The sequence below is a fragment of the Hylobates moloch genome, unplaced genomic scaffold (genome assembly GCF_009828535.3).
Source record: "Hylobates moloch isolate HMO894 unplaced genomic scaffold, HMol_V3 SCAFFOLD_13, whole genome shotgun sequence".
NCBI lineage: Eukaryota > Metazoa > Chordata > Mammalia > Primates > Hylobatidae > Hylobates > Hylobates moloch.
This window is the reverse complement of record NW_026652288.1, coordinates 31,158,563-31,175,569: the sequence shown is the minus strand read 5'-3', so window position 1 is coordinate 31,175,569 and position 17,007 is coordinate 31,158,563. Positions and strand designations below refer to the sequence as shown.

Here is a 17,007-nt window from a genome sequence, read left to right as displayed (position 1 = left end):
CATCTCCTGGTTAAATTAAGGCTGTGGTGGGAGGGGGCATTGTGTTGATTGTGTGGCTGTCCTGGCAGTCTTCAGTTTCTCTAAGCTGTTGCTATATCAAGTACATCTGCCTAATACTCCTTTCTTCCCCTTCAGGTAGCCTGCTAGGGTTGTAGGGGAGGTGTTTTACTTAAGGAAGGCTGGCTGAGCCACTGTATGGGTCATTACAGGACAGAAGAAGACCAGAGTGAATGCTAGTCTCTGTGTGTGTGTGTGTGTGTGTGTGTGTGTGTGTGTTGAACTAAAGAACTGGTAGGGGCAGTTGGGAGGGTGCTGGACTGCGGAGAGCCCATTAGTGCTGCTCCAGCGGACGTGCACATCTGTGTTTACACTGAAAGTTAATGGATATTGGATGGGGAAAGGTTTTCAGCTATGTGTTACTGTAGCCTATGACTATGTGGTATGAGCATTTTAATTTCTTTGGTGTTTTGAAATACTTTTATGAGTTACTCTGACAACTTGTCAAGGATATTTTCCTGAGAGAAACACATAAAAGACAAATCTCAAACATAGTTTGCTGTTAGGATTTTATTTGTTGAGATGTTGAAGATATCTTTTCAACAGTGATAAATGTTTTGGTTCTTTGCAAATTTACAAGGCACTCCCAAAATGTCATTTGTCCCTCATTCTTCTATTCTTGATATCATTCTATGATCCTGTACAGGATGAAAACAACTGAGTTCTGAAGGTAGTAAGTAACATGCTGAGGTCAAATGTCAGGATTTGAGTCAGGTTCATGGGGCTCCATGTCCTGTGACCTCTCTACTCCACCAGGCTGTGAAAGAATGACTCTTGCATTCATGCAGTCAGTCTGTGTTGCTGTAAACCTGAATGGTAAAATGACAAATGTAGACACAGAGGGTGTGAATCAGCTCTATTAGCAGTGACTCTGACAATGGTCCTTCCCCTCCTCTGTCTTCCCCTTCTCTATCTTGAAGCAAGTGGGAGGATGAAGCAGGTTTCATGAGAGCAGTGCCCAAGACCCACAGTCACCTAGTGCCAAGTCAACAACCTTACTGATATCTGGATGTAGTTTCCTGTGCTCTTTGACACAGGTATGGAGATTGTAATTTGCTGTGTATGATTGTTTGCACTTCCTTGATTATGTAAACCAGTGGCTTTTGCCAAGAACTCTTCATGCCCTGAAGCTCTGAGCTGGTTCCCTCCCATTGGTGGACCTTATTTCATTTTATTGGGAGGCATAAGTTTCAGGTCACAGAGCAGTGATAACTACCTGCCAGTGTCTCTTAGGAGTGAGGTACCTGGGGTTCAGGGACCCCAACCTGCAACAATGACAGCAGATGAATTGGTTTTCTTTGTGAATGGCAGAAAGGTAAGTAGGAGCTGACCTTTGGTTTTGTGTCCCTTCTCCCTGGGAGGGGAAATGTGTCCTCTGGCAGAGCCATATCTTGTTTTCTCTCTTTCCTGTTCCCTCTTACTTGTTCTCCTGTCTTTCTCTCTCTCCCTTTAAAGGTGTTGCTGCATTTTGGTAACATTAGGGAAGAAGACCTTCTTGGGGCTAGAGCACAGACAAGATACTCAGGCCAAAGAATGAGGGAGAGAGAGAGGCAAGTAGAGAGGCATCTGTGAGCTAGCTGCCAACTCTCTGCAGTAGTGGAGATTGGCAAAGAATGAGAAAGGGGAGTTGAGTTCTAGGTGAGATTTGAGATCATCACCACACTTCTATTTCTGTCTTTAATCAAATATATCCTAAAATTTACATTGCTCTCTTTACAGAGAGAAGGAACAGGAATGTGTTTTCCTGCTTTTATCAGGATATAAGATGTATGCAGCCTTTGAATCTAATATATTATATATATAGGTTTAACAGCCAGTCTTGATTCACTGTGTGGTGACATATACTGACACCTTGTGGCAAACTACAATTTTTTTTCATAAAGGGCATCTCCCGCATTCCCCCCACTCCCCACCCACACACACTGAGTTCTACATGTAAGTTGCAAATCTCTTACCTACTTGAATTTACCTTATTGGTACACAGGGACTTAGGGAAGGTGACATGGGTACCAGCCCTTGGACAAGAGTGAGAATCTTTGCAAATTTTAATGTGGTGCAGGGAGAGAGGGGGCAAGCATATTACACGGTCACTAGCCTCCATTTGCCCTCTTACAACACTGCTGAGATGCTCACACCTGTTCAACTTCCCACTTGGGAATGAAAAGGATAGTAAAATAGTCCCATAGTTGCACATTGTAACTAACTGTGTGGACTGTGTGTGATGAATGTGCCCAAAGTGTCCCCCAAAGAAGGGCAATTTTATTTGTCTTTCTATATTGGCATTTTTGCATTGAGTTGAGAAACTTTTGATGTAATTTTGAGTGACTTTTGGTGTAATTTTCAAGAACAATAATGTGCTTCACAGGACTCCTAGGTCTTAAATTTCCAGGATGTGTTTGGGTGACTGTAAAAGAAATTTCACGGACTGTTTCAACATCGGTGCTCCAAAGATTGATGGACTCTCTTTGAGTGGTGCCTTTGGGAAGTGCTGGGGAATGGGGACAGCCATGTTCTTCTGGGTTCAGAGTTTCCTCTCTGAGCTGCATCCTTTTCAGGGTTGGCACCTGGTACCAACCCAAGAAGTAGGGCAAAGCTTTCAGGTGTAAGATTTTGCATCCAACATTTCAAACAACTTCTTTCCTTCAGCAACTACATTGTAGAAATCTAGGAAACCATTGTGCAATTGGCTTTCTAGGAGAGCTACTTACACAAAGACATCTCTGGAATTTTTATTAGTAATTTTTACATTGGGCAAACAGCTAGATTCAATGATTTCCAAGGTCATGTCTTACTGTAAGGTTTTATTATTTATTAAACCAAACCAGTGGTTAACGTGTGAAAGTGTAAGTTTCTGCTCTTCTTCAGGGATGGCTTGCTGTTATGCACTAAATCTAGAAAGAAGAATTTCAAGGTAAATCCGGCTTGGGGAAAATTATTTTCCCTTGCATTTTACTTTCACTTTAGGAGAGTAATTTTAAATTTTTAGATGGTACCATCACATCAAATCCTATTATTTTTAGAAGCTTCTACTATTGCCAGTTTCTGTGATGAGTATCCATGTTTGTAATTTATAATGATGTAGCATCTTCAGAAACTGCAAGAAAGGCAGAGGGGCAATGCAGAAAGTAATTATGTGAAAGCAATGCTGTAAAAACAAGACCAAGCAAGGGAATTCCTGGGTAAACAATGGCAGCTGTGAGAAAGTTGTCCTCATTTTTATTCGGAAGATATTCTAGACCTTTTGTTACAGGAATTGTGAAAAGTAGTTACCAAAGAAGCTGTAAGAACTTAGTGACTCTTTTTTTTATTATTATACTTTAAGTTATAGGGTACATGTGGACAACATGCAGGCTTGTTACATATGTACACATGTGCCATGTTGATTTGCTGCACCCATTAACTCGTCATTTACATTAGGTATATCTCCTAATGCTATCCCTCCCCCCTCCCCCCACCCCATGACAGGCCCCGGTGTGTGATGTTCCCCTTCCTGTGTCCAAGTGTTCTCATTGTTCAATTCCTACCTATGAGTGAGAACATGCAGTGTTTGGTTTTTAAATGTGAGCCTACTCCTCTCCTTGTTTTGTACCGCCGTCCAGGACTCTGGCTTCACTAAATGGGGTCCTGCGGAAGGTGTTAGATGCAAAAAGTCAAATACCTCTAGGGCCTTCTGTGGTGGTGATGAGCCTTGATAACTATTGTTTTCATTCACATCTTCTTTTGTTCTAGAGTCAGAGTCAAAGGGAAAGAGCTGTCCAGTATTTTATTTTTATTTTAATGACAGCCTTTTTGCAAGGCAGCATTCTAGCTTTTCTGAGTAGTCACTCTGTCTAGCTGAGACTGTGGCATCTGGAAGAATCTGGGAGGATTTAGCAGGTTGGGTGCAGCCAAAGCTGTCCAGGAGTGATTCCCACAAGAAGTGAGTGTCGGCTACAGAGATCCTCATGGTGACTTTCACTCACTCACTCACTCACTCACTCACTCACTCACTCACTCACTCATTCATCATTCACTTGCTCACTCCCCACATAGTTTACATTTATCAAGCTCCTTCTGAGGCCTCAGATAGCAGGATATGCACTGGAGGAATAAGATCTCTAAGATCAGGCATTTGCCATTCCGGAGCACATATACTAGTTAGAGAGATGGATTATAATTAGACAAAGTAATACCTTCTGAAATGTATTTCACAGAAAACTAGCAGCATGAGATGCTCTTCTTGGATATTCTTAAACCACTTAGCACAGTGCATGGTATACAGTAAGTGTCCAACTAGTGTGGATGGAATAAGTGGATGAATTTTTAAAACTTTGAGAAATTCTGTAGTAAATAAATTACTTCTCTAACTTTATATTTTACAATTATTTTATATTTAAAGAAAAATTGCAAGAAGAATACAAGGAAATACTAAATACCCTTAATGTACTTTACCAACTGTTAATGTTTTGCCACATTTGCTTTATTATTCTCTCTCGCTCTGGACACACACACAGATACACATGTATGTATTATAAGGATATAAATAATTCTATATATTAATGTACATAATATAAATGAATATATAGCATAAGATAGATTTCTGAACCTTTTGACAGTAAGTTTCAGACATCATGTTCCTTTACCTCTTATCCTGAGAATAAATATATTCTTTTTTTATTTTTTTTGCGACAGAGTTTCACTCTGTCTCCCAGGCTAGAGTGCAGTGGCGCGATTTCGGCTCATGCAACCTCGCCTCCTGGGTTCAAGCAATTCTCTGCCTCAGCCTCCTGAGTAGCTGGGATTACAGGCACCCACCACCATGCCTGGCTAAGTTTTTGTATTTTTAGTAGGGATGGGGTTTCACCATCTTGGCCAGGCTGATCTTGAACTCCTGACCTTGTGATCCACCCACCTCGGCCTCCCAAAGTGCCGGTATTAAAGGCGTGAGCCACCGCACCTGGCCAGAATAAATATATTCTTACAAAACTGTAGTCCATTTATAGAAATCAAGAAACTTAGCTTTGGTGTAATACTATAAACTTCATGCAAATGTATTCCAATTTTCCCAATACTGGCATTTATAACTCCCCAGCCCCAGCCTGGAATCCAAGATTACGCCTTGCAGTTGGTTGCCATGTCTTTAGTCTCCTCTAATCTAGAACAGCTCCTCAGCTTTCCTTTCATGACATTGGTGTTTCTGAAAAGAACAGGCCAGTTTTTTTTTCAGAATGTTCCTCACATTGAATTGTATTATGCTTTCTTGTAATTAGATTCAGAGTCTGCATTTGGGGGGCAGGAATGCCACAGAAGTAATGTGTTTTTCTCACTGCATTCTATTATTAGGTTTGTTTTTTTAACATCAGTTTTTAGGTCTTTTTTGTGATGCGAACTTTGATGACTTGGCTAAGGTGTTATCCACCAAGTTTCTTCACTGTAAGATAACTTTTCTTTACCTTTATAATTAATAGAGGCTATGTGAGAAGATACTTTGGAATGACACAAATTCTTGTTCATCAAATTTTCACCCACTAATTTGAGTATCCATTGATATGCTTTTTAAAAATAATTTTTATTATGGTAAAATTCATAAAATTTACCATCTTAATCATTTTTACGTGTACAGTTCCGTGGTATTACATACATTCATAATATTGGGCAACCATCATCACCATCCACCTCCATAACTTCTTTTATCTTTTAAGACAAACCGTATAAATTTACTAAATAATAACTCCCTATTCTACCTTTCCCCCAGTCCCTGGAAACCATCATTTTTTCTGTCTCTGTGGATTTGACTAAAGTACCTCACTTAAAGGGAATCATACAGTATGTCTTTTTGTGACTGGCTTATTTCATTTAGCATAATGTTCATCTATGTTGTAGCATATGTCAAAAATTCCTTCCTTTCTCGGGTTGAATAATATTCCATTGTATGGATGTACCACATTTTGCTTATCCATTCATCTAGTGATGGACACTTTGGTTGCTTTCACAGTTTGGCTACTGTGAATAACGTTGCCATGAACTCAGGTGTATAAATATCTGAGACACTGACTTCAATTATTTTGGGTATAAATCCAGAAGTGGAATTGCTGGATCATATGCTGGTTCTGTTTTGGCTTTTCTGTGGAACCATCCTACTTATTTTTCCACAGTGGCTGTATCATTTTGCATTCCCACCAACAGTGGACAGGTGTTCCAGTTTCTCCACATCCTTGCAAACACTTATTTTCTGTTTGTTTGTTTGTTGATCATAGCTATCCTAATGGGTATGAGGTGAAATCTCATTATAGTTCTGATTAGTGATGTTCAGCATCATTTCATTTACTTGTTGGCCATTTGTAGATCTTTGGAGAAATGTCTATTCAAGTCCTTTGCCCGTTTTTGAATTGGGTTTTATAGTTGTTGAGTTTTAGGAGTTCTGTATTACACTTGATCGCATAGTCACTGATGGCTCATTGCAACACTTACATAAAAACCACAAGATAAGAGAAGAATGGGAGATGGAAAGACCTTTAATTTTTAATTTTTGGCGGTACATAGTAGATCTACATATTTATGGGGTACATGAGATACTTTGATATAGGCATGCAATGTGTAATAATTACATGATAGAAAATGTGGTATTCATCTCCTCAAGCATTTATCTTTTGTGTTACAAATGATCTAATTATACTTTTTTAGTTATTTTTAAATGTACAGTTAAATTATTATTGACTGTAGTTACTCTGTTGTGTTATCCAACACTAGGTCTTTTTCATTCTTTCTATTTTTTTGTACCTATTAGCCATCCCTACTTTCCTCCTACCCCCACTACCCTTTCCAGCCTCTGATACCATCCTCCTACTCTATCTCCATGAGTTCAATTGTTTTGATTTTTAGCTCCCACAAATAAGTGAGAACATGTGAAGTTTGTCTTTCTGTGCCTGACTTATTTCACTTAACATAATGACCTCCAGCTCCATCCATCCATGTTTTTGCAAATGACAGGATCTCGTTCTTTTTTATGGCTAAATAGCACTCCAGTGTGTATATGTACCACATATTCTTTATCCATTCATCTGTTCATGGACACTTAGGTTGCTTCCAAATGTTGGCTGCTGTGAATAATGCTGCAAAAAACATAAGAGTGCAGGTATCTGTTTTATATACTGACTTCCTTTCTTTTGTGTATATACCCAGCAGTGGGATTGCTGGATCATATGGTAGCTCTATACTTAATTTTTTGGGGAACCTTCAAACTGTTCTCCATAGTGGCTGTACTAATTTCCCTTGATGATTCTTAACTGGATCAACTGTGCTGATTACAAGATGACCAATCGTATTTATTAGATGACATTCTTCTGCCAGGAAGAGCTTTTCCATATCTTCCATTTGTTTGTTTGTTGACTCTATCTATTTGGACTCATAGGTTTTAATTGTATTTAATGTATTATAGCCCATTATGGCTGTTATTTCTTTTGCTGCTCGAGTTTTACCAGAGCAATCTGCTTAACCCAACATTTCCTTAACTCACTTCCCTACAAAATGTTTTTCCTTTGGGATACCCACTGGTATCCTGTTGAGAGTGTTCAATGGAGTGCACCGTGGTAATCCTGCTGTCACACCTTGAGTGTGGTACAGTCATTCTCTATAGCAATCCACTTGTGGCTGGAGTGATAAAGAAAGCCTTTATGAAGAAATTGTTTGAAGTCTTCCGATAAGTCAAAATGCAGGTGGAAGAGAAATGGCATAGTCAAAGGCACAGGAGTTAGAAGATATAAAATGTATTTCTAGTGCAGTAAGATGACCAGCTTGGCAGGGAAGTAGAAGGGAGAAAGGCTGAAAATGAAGATTGGGAATATGTTGAAAAGGGCCTTGAAAGACAGCCTAAGGAACTTGGATGTTACCTTGAATATGTGGGTGGTCATGAAAGGCATTGAGCAGGGAACTGATGTGATAAAAGCAGAATTGCAATACAGGAGAAATGAACAATGTGGTAGTAAGCTAGGAGGCTCTGACTGTCGTCTACAAGAAAGGTGATAAAGATTGCTATTTTGTGCATTTATGATTTCTTCTATGATTTGTAACCAGGATATTGAATAAGCTGGACTCATGGAGCGTAATCATATAAGAAAATTAATTTCATCTACTTTCCTTTGAACTTTATTCAAAGGGCAAATTCTGGCAGTTTCATGCACTTTTTATTACTCTTAGTCAATAAAAAATCTTATGGTTATTTTTAAGTTGCCAAACAGTCTTAATTCAGGGCGGCGTGGTGAGGATAGCAAGAAAGTTCTCCTTTAATTGGTACTGTTGTAAGATGGCTTCCGGCTTTCTGAGCCTTTTAGGTGTTTGGAGCTGACCCTTTCATTCTTCTTGTGATGGCCTTCAAGGATCTTCAAGGGCCACCACAGGGAATATTTGCATGCATGTCTCATGACACAACTGATGCACTTTTCTCAGGCTGCTGTTCTCCATCAGCCTCCAGTTTGGGGAAGTCCACTCCACACAGTCTCTCTTTATTGAAGCCTCTATCCTGTATTTTGGCAAATGATTTAAAGACCTCCAAGCCAGCTCTTTTTATCTCATGAATGGCTTGCATTACATCCATAGGCAACACTTCCACATCCTCTGCTCTACCAAGCTCTGGGAGTGTGTACCAACCCCAGCACAGCCACCTCTCCAACTTAAGTTTAATGAGGAGTTTAAACTTGTCATTGTTGGTATTAATTTCTGGTTAAGCCTATCTCTTCTCCGATGCTGCAAAGGTGGCATGTTAGATTTTTATGTAGCACAAAGCAAGCCCCCTCACTAAGTTTGAGGTGGGAGGCAAATATTCCTCCCCTTCTCCTTTAGGAAGGTGTGGGTAGTATAGTTCCCTCCAACAAAAACCTTATCATGAATTCTTTCTCTTTATTATCCCAATAATATACACCCTTTTAAGCTTTGGTAATGTGTGAGGAGTACTGAAATGGGTTTTCATAGATTTCCTTTGACAATTCACAGTGGGAACTGACATCACACTTTCTAGACCCCTTTTTCCACCTTATTGAACCCAGAGATGGATCTTTGGTTTGGGATTTCTCTTTCATTTCTGATATGTATTAGTGTTGACTAATACCCATCACATGCAACACTCTGCTCTGAGCACAGGCCAACAGACTGGCTTTCCACAGTCACATGCCGGGTCTGAGAGTGTATACTCAAAAAGGCAAAGTCCGAGATCTGCATGCCATGCTCTCAGAGGCCCCTGAAATTCACAAGTGTGATCTAGCAGTTGAAATGAGATGACAGGTTTGATTTGAAGGGGACTTTGCCTTGGTTGAGCCAGTGTGGAAGGTGGAATGCCTACGTGTTCTGCGGTGGGTCCCAAGGTGGGCATTGAGGTATAATTTTAGAATTTAAGGATTTGAGTATATACATAGTCTGGCTGTAGTTTATAGGTTCATTCTTGTGGAATTGCCATAAAAATACCTTAGTTTTCACGATCTATTTAGCACATTGTATTAGGCCATTCATGCATTGCTATAAAGAAATATCTGAGGCTGGGTAATTTATAAGAAAAGAGATTTAATTGGCTCACAGTTCTGCAGGCTGTACAAGCATGACACCAGCATGTGCTCGGCTTCTGGGGAGGCCTCCGGGAGTTTTTACTCATGGCAAAAGGCAAAGTGGGAGCAGGCACATCACATGGCCAGTAAGAGCAAGAGAGAGAGAGAAGCGGGTGATGCCACACACTTTTAAATATCTCGTGAGAACTAATTCACGACTAAGGGGATGGCACTAAGCCATTCATGAGAAATCTGCCCCCATGATCATATTGCTTCCCACTAGGCCCCACCTTCAACACTGGGGATTACAATTAAACATGAGATTTAGAGGGGCAGAGTCCAAACTATATCACACTTCCCACTAACTCTACAAATTATTGAGTGAGACACTGAAGGAAGAAATTAATTGCAGAAGGATGACTAAGTATACCTATGATATATTTTTCTTTCATTTCTTTTAATAGGTGGTGGAGAAAAATGCAGATCCAGAGACAACCCTTTTGGCCTATCTGAGAAGAAAGTGTATCCTGACTTTGGAGTGGGAGTGATGGAGAAGGGGGGCAATGGTGACTGATTCTCTAGGCCTTACATTGTTTCCTAGTGACTGGTGGGGTGGCCATGAGGTGTGGAGGAAAAAGCGCTGGATTAGGACTTGGGACACTTGCATTTTAGTTGCACCTGTAATCTGAAATTCTTAGCTACTGAATGAGAGCATTGTTTGTGGTGATCTTCGAGGTGTCTCCCAGCTAAGACTCTAGTAATGCCAAGGTTTAATCCAGGGCCTGTAGAAAGGCCCTCATTAGCCTTGGTGAGCTTCATGGTCATTCCTCTGTGGGAAGACGGGGGCCTTCCTTAGGTGACATTTGCTTAATACATAAATGGAGTTCCTGGGGAATGTTTCCAGCTCTGCCTAGGTGGAGGGAAGCAAGGGAAGGTGTGTCTATTGGGAAAAGGATGCGTGAGGTAAGAATCCTGTACAGGTAGTATTCATTGTAGAAACAGCAAACAGGGAGCCCTGGAGGGTGGGGGTACTCCTTGGAGAGACTGGGGTGCTACTCTTCACTCAGTGTGGGCGGGGCTTCTGGAAAAGCCCCTTTACCTTTAGTTCTGAGTATCGGAAGTATTCTGGGACCCTGGAACTAAAACAATAATAATAATTGGAGTTAATATTTAATGAGCACTTCCTATGTACAGGCAGGATTCAAAGCGATTTGTGCAGCTCACCTCAATCTCCACAGGAATCCCATGGAAGCGTAACACTCCCTTTTCACAGAAGAGGAACTGAGGCCTTGACATGTGAAGTGACCTGCCTTTTGCTAGTGTGTTCTGGGGAAATAGTGATGGAGACTGCACCAAAGCCTAGAGCTGTGTTCCCAGCCTCTGACCTGCACTGGCAACTCTCCAGGGGGCCTGTGAGCAGGACTGTGCTCATCCTGACCTCTGTCAACAAAACCCTCCTTCTCCCAGCGGGGGTGTCTAGTGGGTCTTTCCAGTGACATATTTGGGGACAGCAAGGATTATTTCACCACGCACAGAAATGAGACTGGAGCCCATGCTTTCACTCTGGTTTGCTCCCCTCCTATCAGACAGTACAGTGGTTGGCTTTGGTGTACTTTGTTCTGGATTTTTTACCTTAAGTAGGTGTATCTGGAGTTTCACAGAAGATAAACCTGGTGGTGTTGGGGAGCGAAAGTGTCACTGGATCGGATCAGGAGATTGCATGGAACTCTATTTACAGCCCATCTACCTGGGAGAGAGGTTCATTCTCAGAGATTATTGAGATCAATTTTAGCTTTCTAATAATAAAACTAATTTTAATTTTTTAATCATTTCCATTGTAGTTTTGAAGGCCCAGAAGCCTCAGAAATTCCTTATCACAGCAATTGGCTGTGTCACATCTTAAATGAAATGCAAAACTGAAAGTTGGCACATAAGTAGGATGACCTTGCAGCTTATGGCTATCTGTGTTCAGAATCAATTTATGGGAGTTCCAGATGGGGGAGAAAACTCCAGCCTTGACTCTTACCCTAGCTTCCAGAAAGGTCTCCAGGCTGGAAGAAGACCTTGCTAGACTTTGTACTGCCACCATTCATCTTCAGGTGCCACCATTCATCTTCGGGTGCCTCCAAAGTTGTTTGACCTGCTGATAGCTGCATATATCCTGACTAGGACACAGAAAACCTTCCCAGGTGTGCTGGGAAGGAAGGAGCGTGATGAAGGGAGCTCACCTGGTCTGGAGTCAGATGGCTGTGATGGGGCCACACCGGCAGGGCAACATGAGTTCCTGTGTCATTTTGTGTGGCCCACTTTACCTCTTGGGTCTGTTTGTTGTTTTTTTAAATCTATGAGGAAGTTTCTTTCCTACCTGCTAACCAAATCATTCTGGAGGTCAAACTGGTATCTAGGTGTAAGTGCTTTTCGAAAATAAGATGTTATATCATTGTTTTTAAATTTTGTCTTGAAAATGAGAGAAGTGACCAGGCGATAATACCCTCAGTTCCCTCCATCTTCAGTAGGTAGTGGGTGGCTTAGAGGCCTGCAGGTCTGAGGGAGAAGCAGCCATGTGACTCAGGGAAAGTGACCTCCACAATAGCTGTTCTCTAGAATAGCTTACCAGTTATGCACTTTTAAAATTCAAAGTAGCAGATGATCTTTCTGCAAGTATATTTAAGAGTGTGGCCCAGTATTGGACCCGGACCTAAAAAAACCACTCTATTTTAATTTCCATTCACATATCTTTTGGGCCAAATATTCAAAAGCCTCTGGTCTAGCCCTAATTTTGATTCTTGGGGATTTATCAGCCCAAAAAGTTCAGAGTGAAAAGCGAGGACTCAGAGATCCCAGAACAGATCAATGTCTCATTCTGGCCCAAGCAGCTTCATGGTGTGCCCAGCTGGGAGTGATGTGGGAACTGCCCCGTATGCTCAGGTGTATGATTTACCTGCTCACATATAGAAGACCTCAACCCAAGAGAAGGCTCTAGGACTGACCAGTACTAGAACTCATGTCCCAAGAGATGCTACTTGGGTGCTGTCCATGGGGTCCTGATGCCTTTGCTCTTCTGTGCAGTGGAGATGGCCCTGTTCCCTGCCTCCCTGGGGTGCAGTGCAGCCCCTCTGAATAAGGAGGCCAGTGGGCCTGCTGCCTTCCTGGGTTGAGGGGCCTGAGCACGTGTGGGAATGAATGGCTCTGCCCACAGCTCTGCCCAGGCATTTCCTAGCAACCCAGCAGACTTCTCTCCCTGAGTTCATTCTCCTTAACTCTTGACCACCCAGTGGGGCTGAGTGGAACCAAGCTCGGCTGTGGAGAGGGGGGCTGTGGGGCTTGCACAGTGATGCTCTCCAAGTATGATCTTCTGCAGAACAAGATTGTGTATCCTTTGCCTGCTGGCTGACCACCCACGTGGGGGCTGCGATGCAAGACCAGCTTGTGAGGGAGTGCATGAGTGTATGTGTGTGTATGTGCACATGTGTGAGCCTGTTTTTATGGAGAATCTGTGCACATGAAAACTGTAGAATGATCTCTTAGCAAGTATGTTCTAGGCTTATAATATTAACCAGGCTCCGAACTGCTGATAAAATGACTTTTCTAAAATCCAGGTTTGTATCACATTCTATAAAACCCTTCAATAGCTCTTCATTGCCCCCAGGACAAAATCTCTTTGCTTAGTGGGCAAGGCCTTGCACAGTATGCCCCAGGTTTCTTCTCCGGTTTTCTTTCTCACCATGGGCCCAGCACTCCATTCAAGCAGAGACAATTGTGAAATACCAATGACACAGGCCCACTAATTGCTTGGTTTTTGTTTAAGCTGGGAAGTTCTCCTAGGATTTCTCTATCCAGCTAAATCTTACTAGCTCTTTAGAACTGGGCAAAAATATCACCACCTCCAGGAAGCCATCCTGGATCTCTCAAGGGCTGGGTTAGGTGCCCCTTGACTGTGCTGGTCCCATAGTCCCTTGTGCACAGCATTCCCAAGGTAAACTGAGGCATGATACAATTTTTACAGTTTATTTGAGAAAACAACAGTTCATGAGTTCAAGCAGCTCCAAATAGAAGCAGTTCAGGAGCTCCACCAGGGAAATGCAAGCAGGAGGTTTTTGTAGGATGGACACAGGCAAAAAGCAAAGAAATTATTTGATTGGTTACAATTATACAATTGCCTTACTTGGTCTATCCCACTGGAAAGTCCCTAGTTCTATACTTAGAAGTTTGTTGACTACTTCTGATTGGTTGATCGTAAGGCTTGTTTTTTACGTAAAGATATTCGTAAGAAGTAGCTCAAGTTAAGACTCTGCTGCAAATCAAGCAGAGTTTAGGTCACTTATGAGGCCTAACTGGTTTTGTCTGCTGAGTCTTCAGGCCTGGTCTCCTTTTTAATTTACTTTAACAAGATTTAAATTGCACCTTCATATGGGCTTCGGTTTTCTCAGCTGACTGCAGCTATTGAAGGGCAGAGCTTTCATCTTATTCACCTTTATTTTCCCAGCCCTCAGCAGAGTGCCTGGCTTATGTTTGGCACTCAATAACTGATGCTGAATGTAAGTGAATGAGTGATGAATGCCAGGAAGTTCTAGCTAAGGGCTTGGTGTCTCATGTTGCCTGGGGGTTTCTTCCCCCTCTCCCCACAGAGAAATGAAAGCAATAGAGGTGAGGAAATGCAGGGAAGCAAAGTGATTGGAGGCTAAGGAACAGCCCTGCAGGCAGAAGCATACTTTAAGGCTGCAGCCTGCCGGATAAACTTCCTCTTGACTCAGCCTCAGGCTGAGTAAGAGGCAACTGAAAGTGACCCTGGCTCCCTTGCTCCTGCTCAGAGGCTGAGGATGCTCTGATGCCTGATCCCACAGTACTCTGGAGGGGCTCAGCTTTGCCTACAAGGAGAGCTTCTTTTGTTCCTTGCCCAGAGTCTTCAGTGGAGAGGTGAGGGCACTGGTAGAAGAGACAAGAACATAAATGGGAGCGGAGAGACGTAACATAAAGCCTCACAAAGTCCTCCAGAGCCCACCGTCAGGCCCATTCTGATGATCTGAGTGGACAATAAATGGAATGACCTTAATCTGGGGTTCTAGCCACTTTTCTGCCAATGCCTGCCTGGCCCCCATCTGCTCCTTGCACCATGTTGCAGTGACAACTGTGGAAGGAATAGGAAGCACCAAGACGAGGCTGCATCCTGTGCAGGTAAACAGAGGAAAGGGAGCTGTGCTCTTGAGATCAGGCTGTTTCCTCTGCAGGGAGGCTCATGCCAAAGTTGCAGACTTGCTTTGGGTTGTTGGGAAGAGTTTCACTGCTTAATCTAAGGAGGCATTGCACCCTGGCCACTCCCCATCTCCTCTGGGTACCGTGAGGTGAAAAGAAGAAACACTCAAGCCTGAAGCTCCATCCTGTGAGCTGGTTGGTTATAACATTGCATGACCTCAAGGGACCCAAGAGGTCAACTGAATCTGGTGGCTAGGCCAGTCCAGAACTTGGAGGAAGAGATGCAGAGGAGCTTCCTCACTTTTTTCTGGAGTGTGTTTAGGAAACTCCCAGCCTTCCCAGATTTGAATTTTAATTATCTGTGTCCCTTGTTTATAAGCCCACCGACTCCCTGCAATGGTAATTCTGTACCCCTTACCTCCCACCCACAGATAGTACAAATGTAAACTGCTAGGCCTCCGCCTTCATTAGAATGGAGGTTAGCAAGTGCTAAATAAGATGACAGAGATTTAGTGCCTGAGCAAGGCTTTCTCCTTGATGGTATCAGACCACCTGAAAATGCGTTGAAATCCAAAACACTTCTGGGGCAAGTGGGCAGTAATAATCTGAGATGGGTTTGGGGTGACAATCAGGATGCTCTTAGGCTGAGTGGAAAGAAAGGGGAGTAGAGCCCTGTTGGAAGGAACGGCCATTGTCTCCAAAGCATTTTGTTTGAGGAAACTTGGGGTCTTTGGGCGATCAAGATTATGCTGGCTAACACGGTGAAACCCCATCTCTACTAAAAATACAAAAAAATTAGCCGGGTGGGTGGCGGGCACCTGTAGTCCCAGACACTCGGGAGGCTGAGGCAGGAGAATGGCGTGAACCTGGGAGATGGAGCTTGCAGTGAGCCGAGATCATGCCACTGTACTCCAGCCTGGGCGACAGAGCGAGACTCTATCTCAAAAAAAAAAAAAAGTTACCAGAGCTTGGCCCAGGTCTTAATCCTCCCTTGATGATTTGAGGAGACATGTCATTCAGGCGATGGAGCCAGAGCCTCCCGCGGAGTGGCTGGTTCTATTCCTTGGAATGGCATCTTGGGCCAGTCGTGTGAGGTCAGCCAGGTCGGGGTGGTATTGCTTCCCATCTATAGAGTTGTTTCTTAGGCAGAAAGAGGGGAAATTACTAAACTTGTCCAATCTGAAGGAGATGTGAGAGGGTTAATTAAGGCTTGTTATTTTCTTTGAAACAGATGAAAGAAAGAATAAATAGTTTAAACATAGTGGCCAAGTATTAGTCTCTTCTCACACTGCTGATAAAGACATACCCAAGAGTGGGTAATTTATAAAGAAAAAGAAGTTTAATGGATTCAGTTCCATGTGGCTGGGGTAGGCCTCACAATCATGGCAGAAGGTGAAAAGCACATCTTACACAGTGGCAGATGAGAGAAATGAGAGCTAAGTGAAAACAGAAACCCATCAGATTTTGTCAGATTTATTCACTACCATGAGAACAGGATGGGGGAACTACCCCCATGATTCAGTTATCTCCCACAGGGCCCCTCTCAAAACACATGGGACTTATGGCAGCTACAATTCAAGATGAGATTTGGGTGGGGACACAGCCAAACCATATCAGGTCGTATCTGTATAATCAACCTAAAATCCTCCCTGTCCAATGGTACAGGTTCTTATTCCTAATGCACGTATTTTGGCTACAAATAGGCTACAGAGCCAGATTCCACTTCTTCTTTTTTTTTTTTTTTTTGAGACGGAGTCTCACTCTGTCACCCAGGCTGGAGTCAGTGGCACAATCTCAGCTCACTGCAACCTTCGCCTCCTGGGTTCAAGCAATTCTCCTGCCTCAGCCTCCCAAATAACTGGGACTACCGGCATACGCCACCATGCCCAGCTAATTTTTGTATTTTTAGTAGAGACAGGGTTTCACCATATTGGCCAGGCTGGTCTCAAACTCCTGACCTCATGATCCACCCGCCTTGGCCTCCCAAAGTGCTGGGATTACAGGCAGGAGCCACCGCGCCCAGCCCAGATTCCACTTCTCGTCCATTTATTTGTTTTCTCTTGGTTTGTGTGACACTGTGGTTCTGGCTTTTCCTTCTCTCTCCACACAGGCTCCTCCTCTGCTCAGTCTCCAATTGCTGCAGTGCCCTGATCCCTGACCTGGGCCCCTCCCCTTCTTCATCCCTACACTCTCCCTACATGAGTTTGATGTTGTCCACATGCCAATGGCACTCGCATTTACAACT

General features: G+C 42.9%; 1 protein-coding gene across 1 annotated transcript in view; it reads left to right on the top strand.

Annotated features, from left to right (window-relative positions):
- Positions 1-1,330: 1,330 nt before the first annotated feature.
- The window catches only part of XDH (xanthine dehydrogenase), a 79,599-nt gene continuing 63,922 nt past the window's right edge, over positions 1,331-17,007 (top strand). The window contains exons 1-4 of the mRNA XM_032172121.2: positions 1,331-1,372; positions 10,034-10,091; positions 12,845-12,941; positions 14,636-14,744. Coding sequence (XP_032028012.1) covers positions 1,331-1,372; positions 10,034-10,091; positions 12,845-12,941; positions 14,636-14,744 — 306 coding nt within the window. The remainder of the gene's footprint in view (positions 1,373-10,033; positions 10,092-12,844; positions 12,942-14,635; positions 14,745-17,007) is intronic.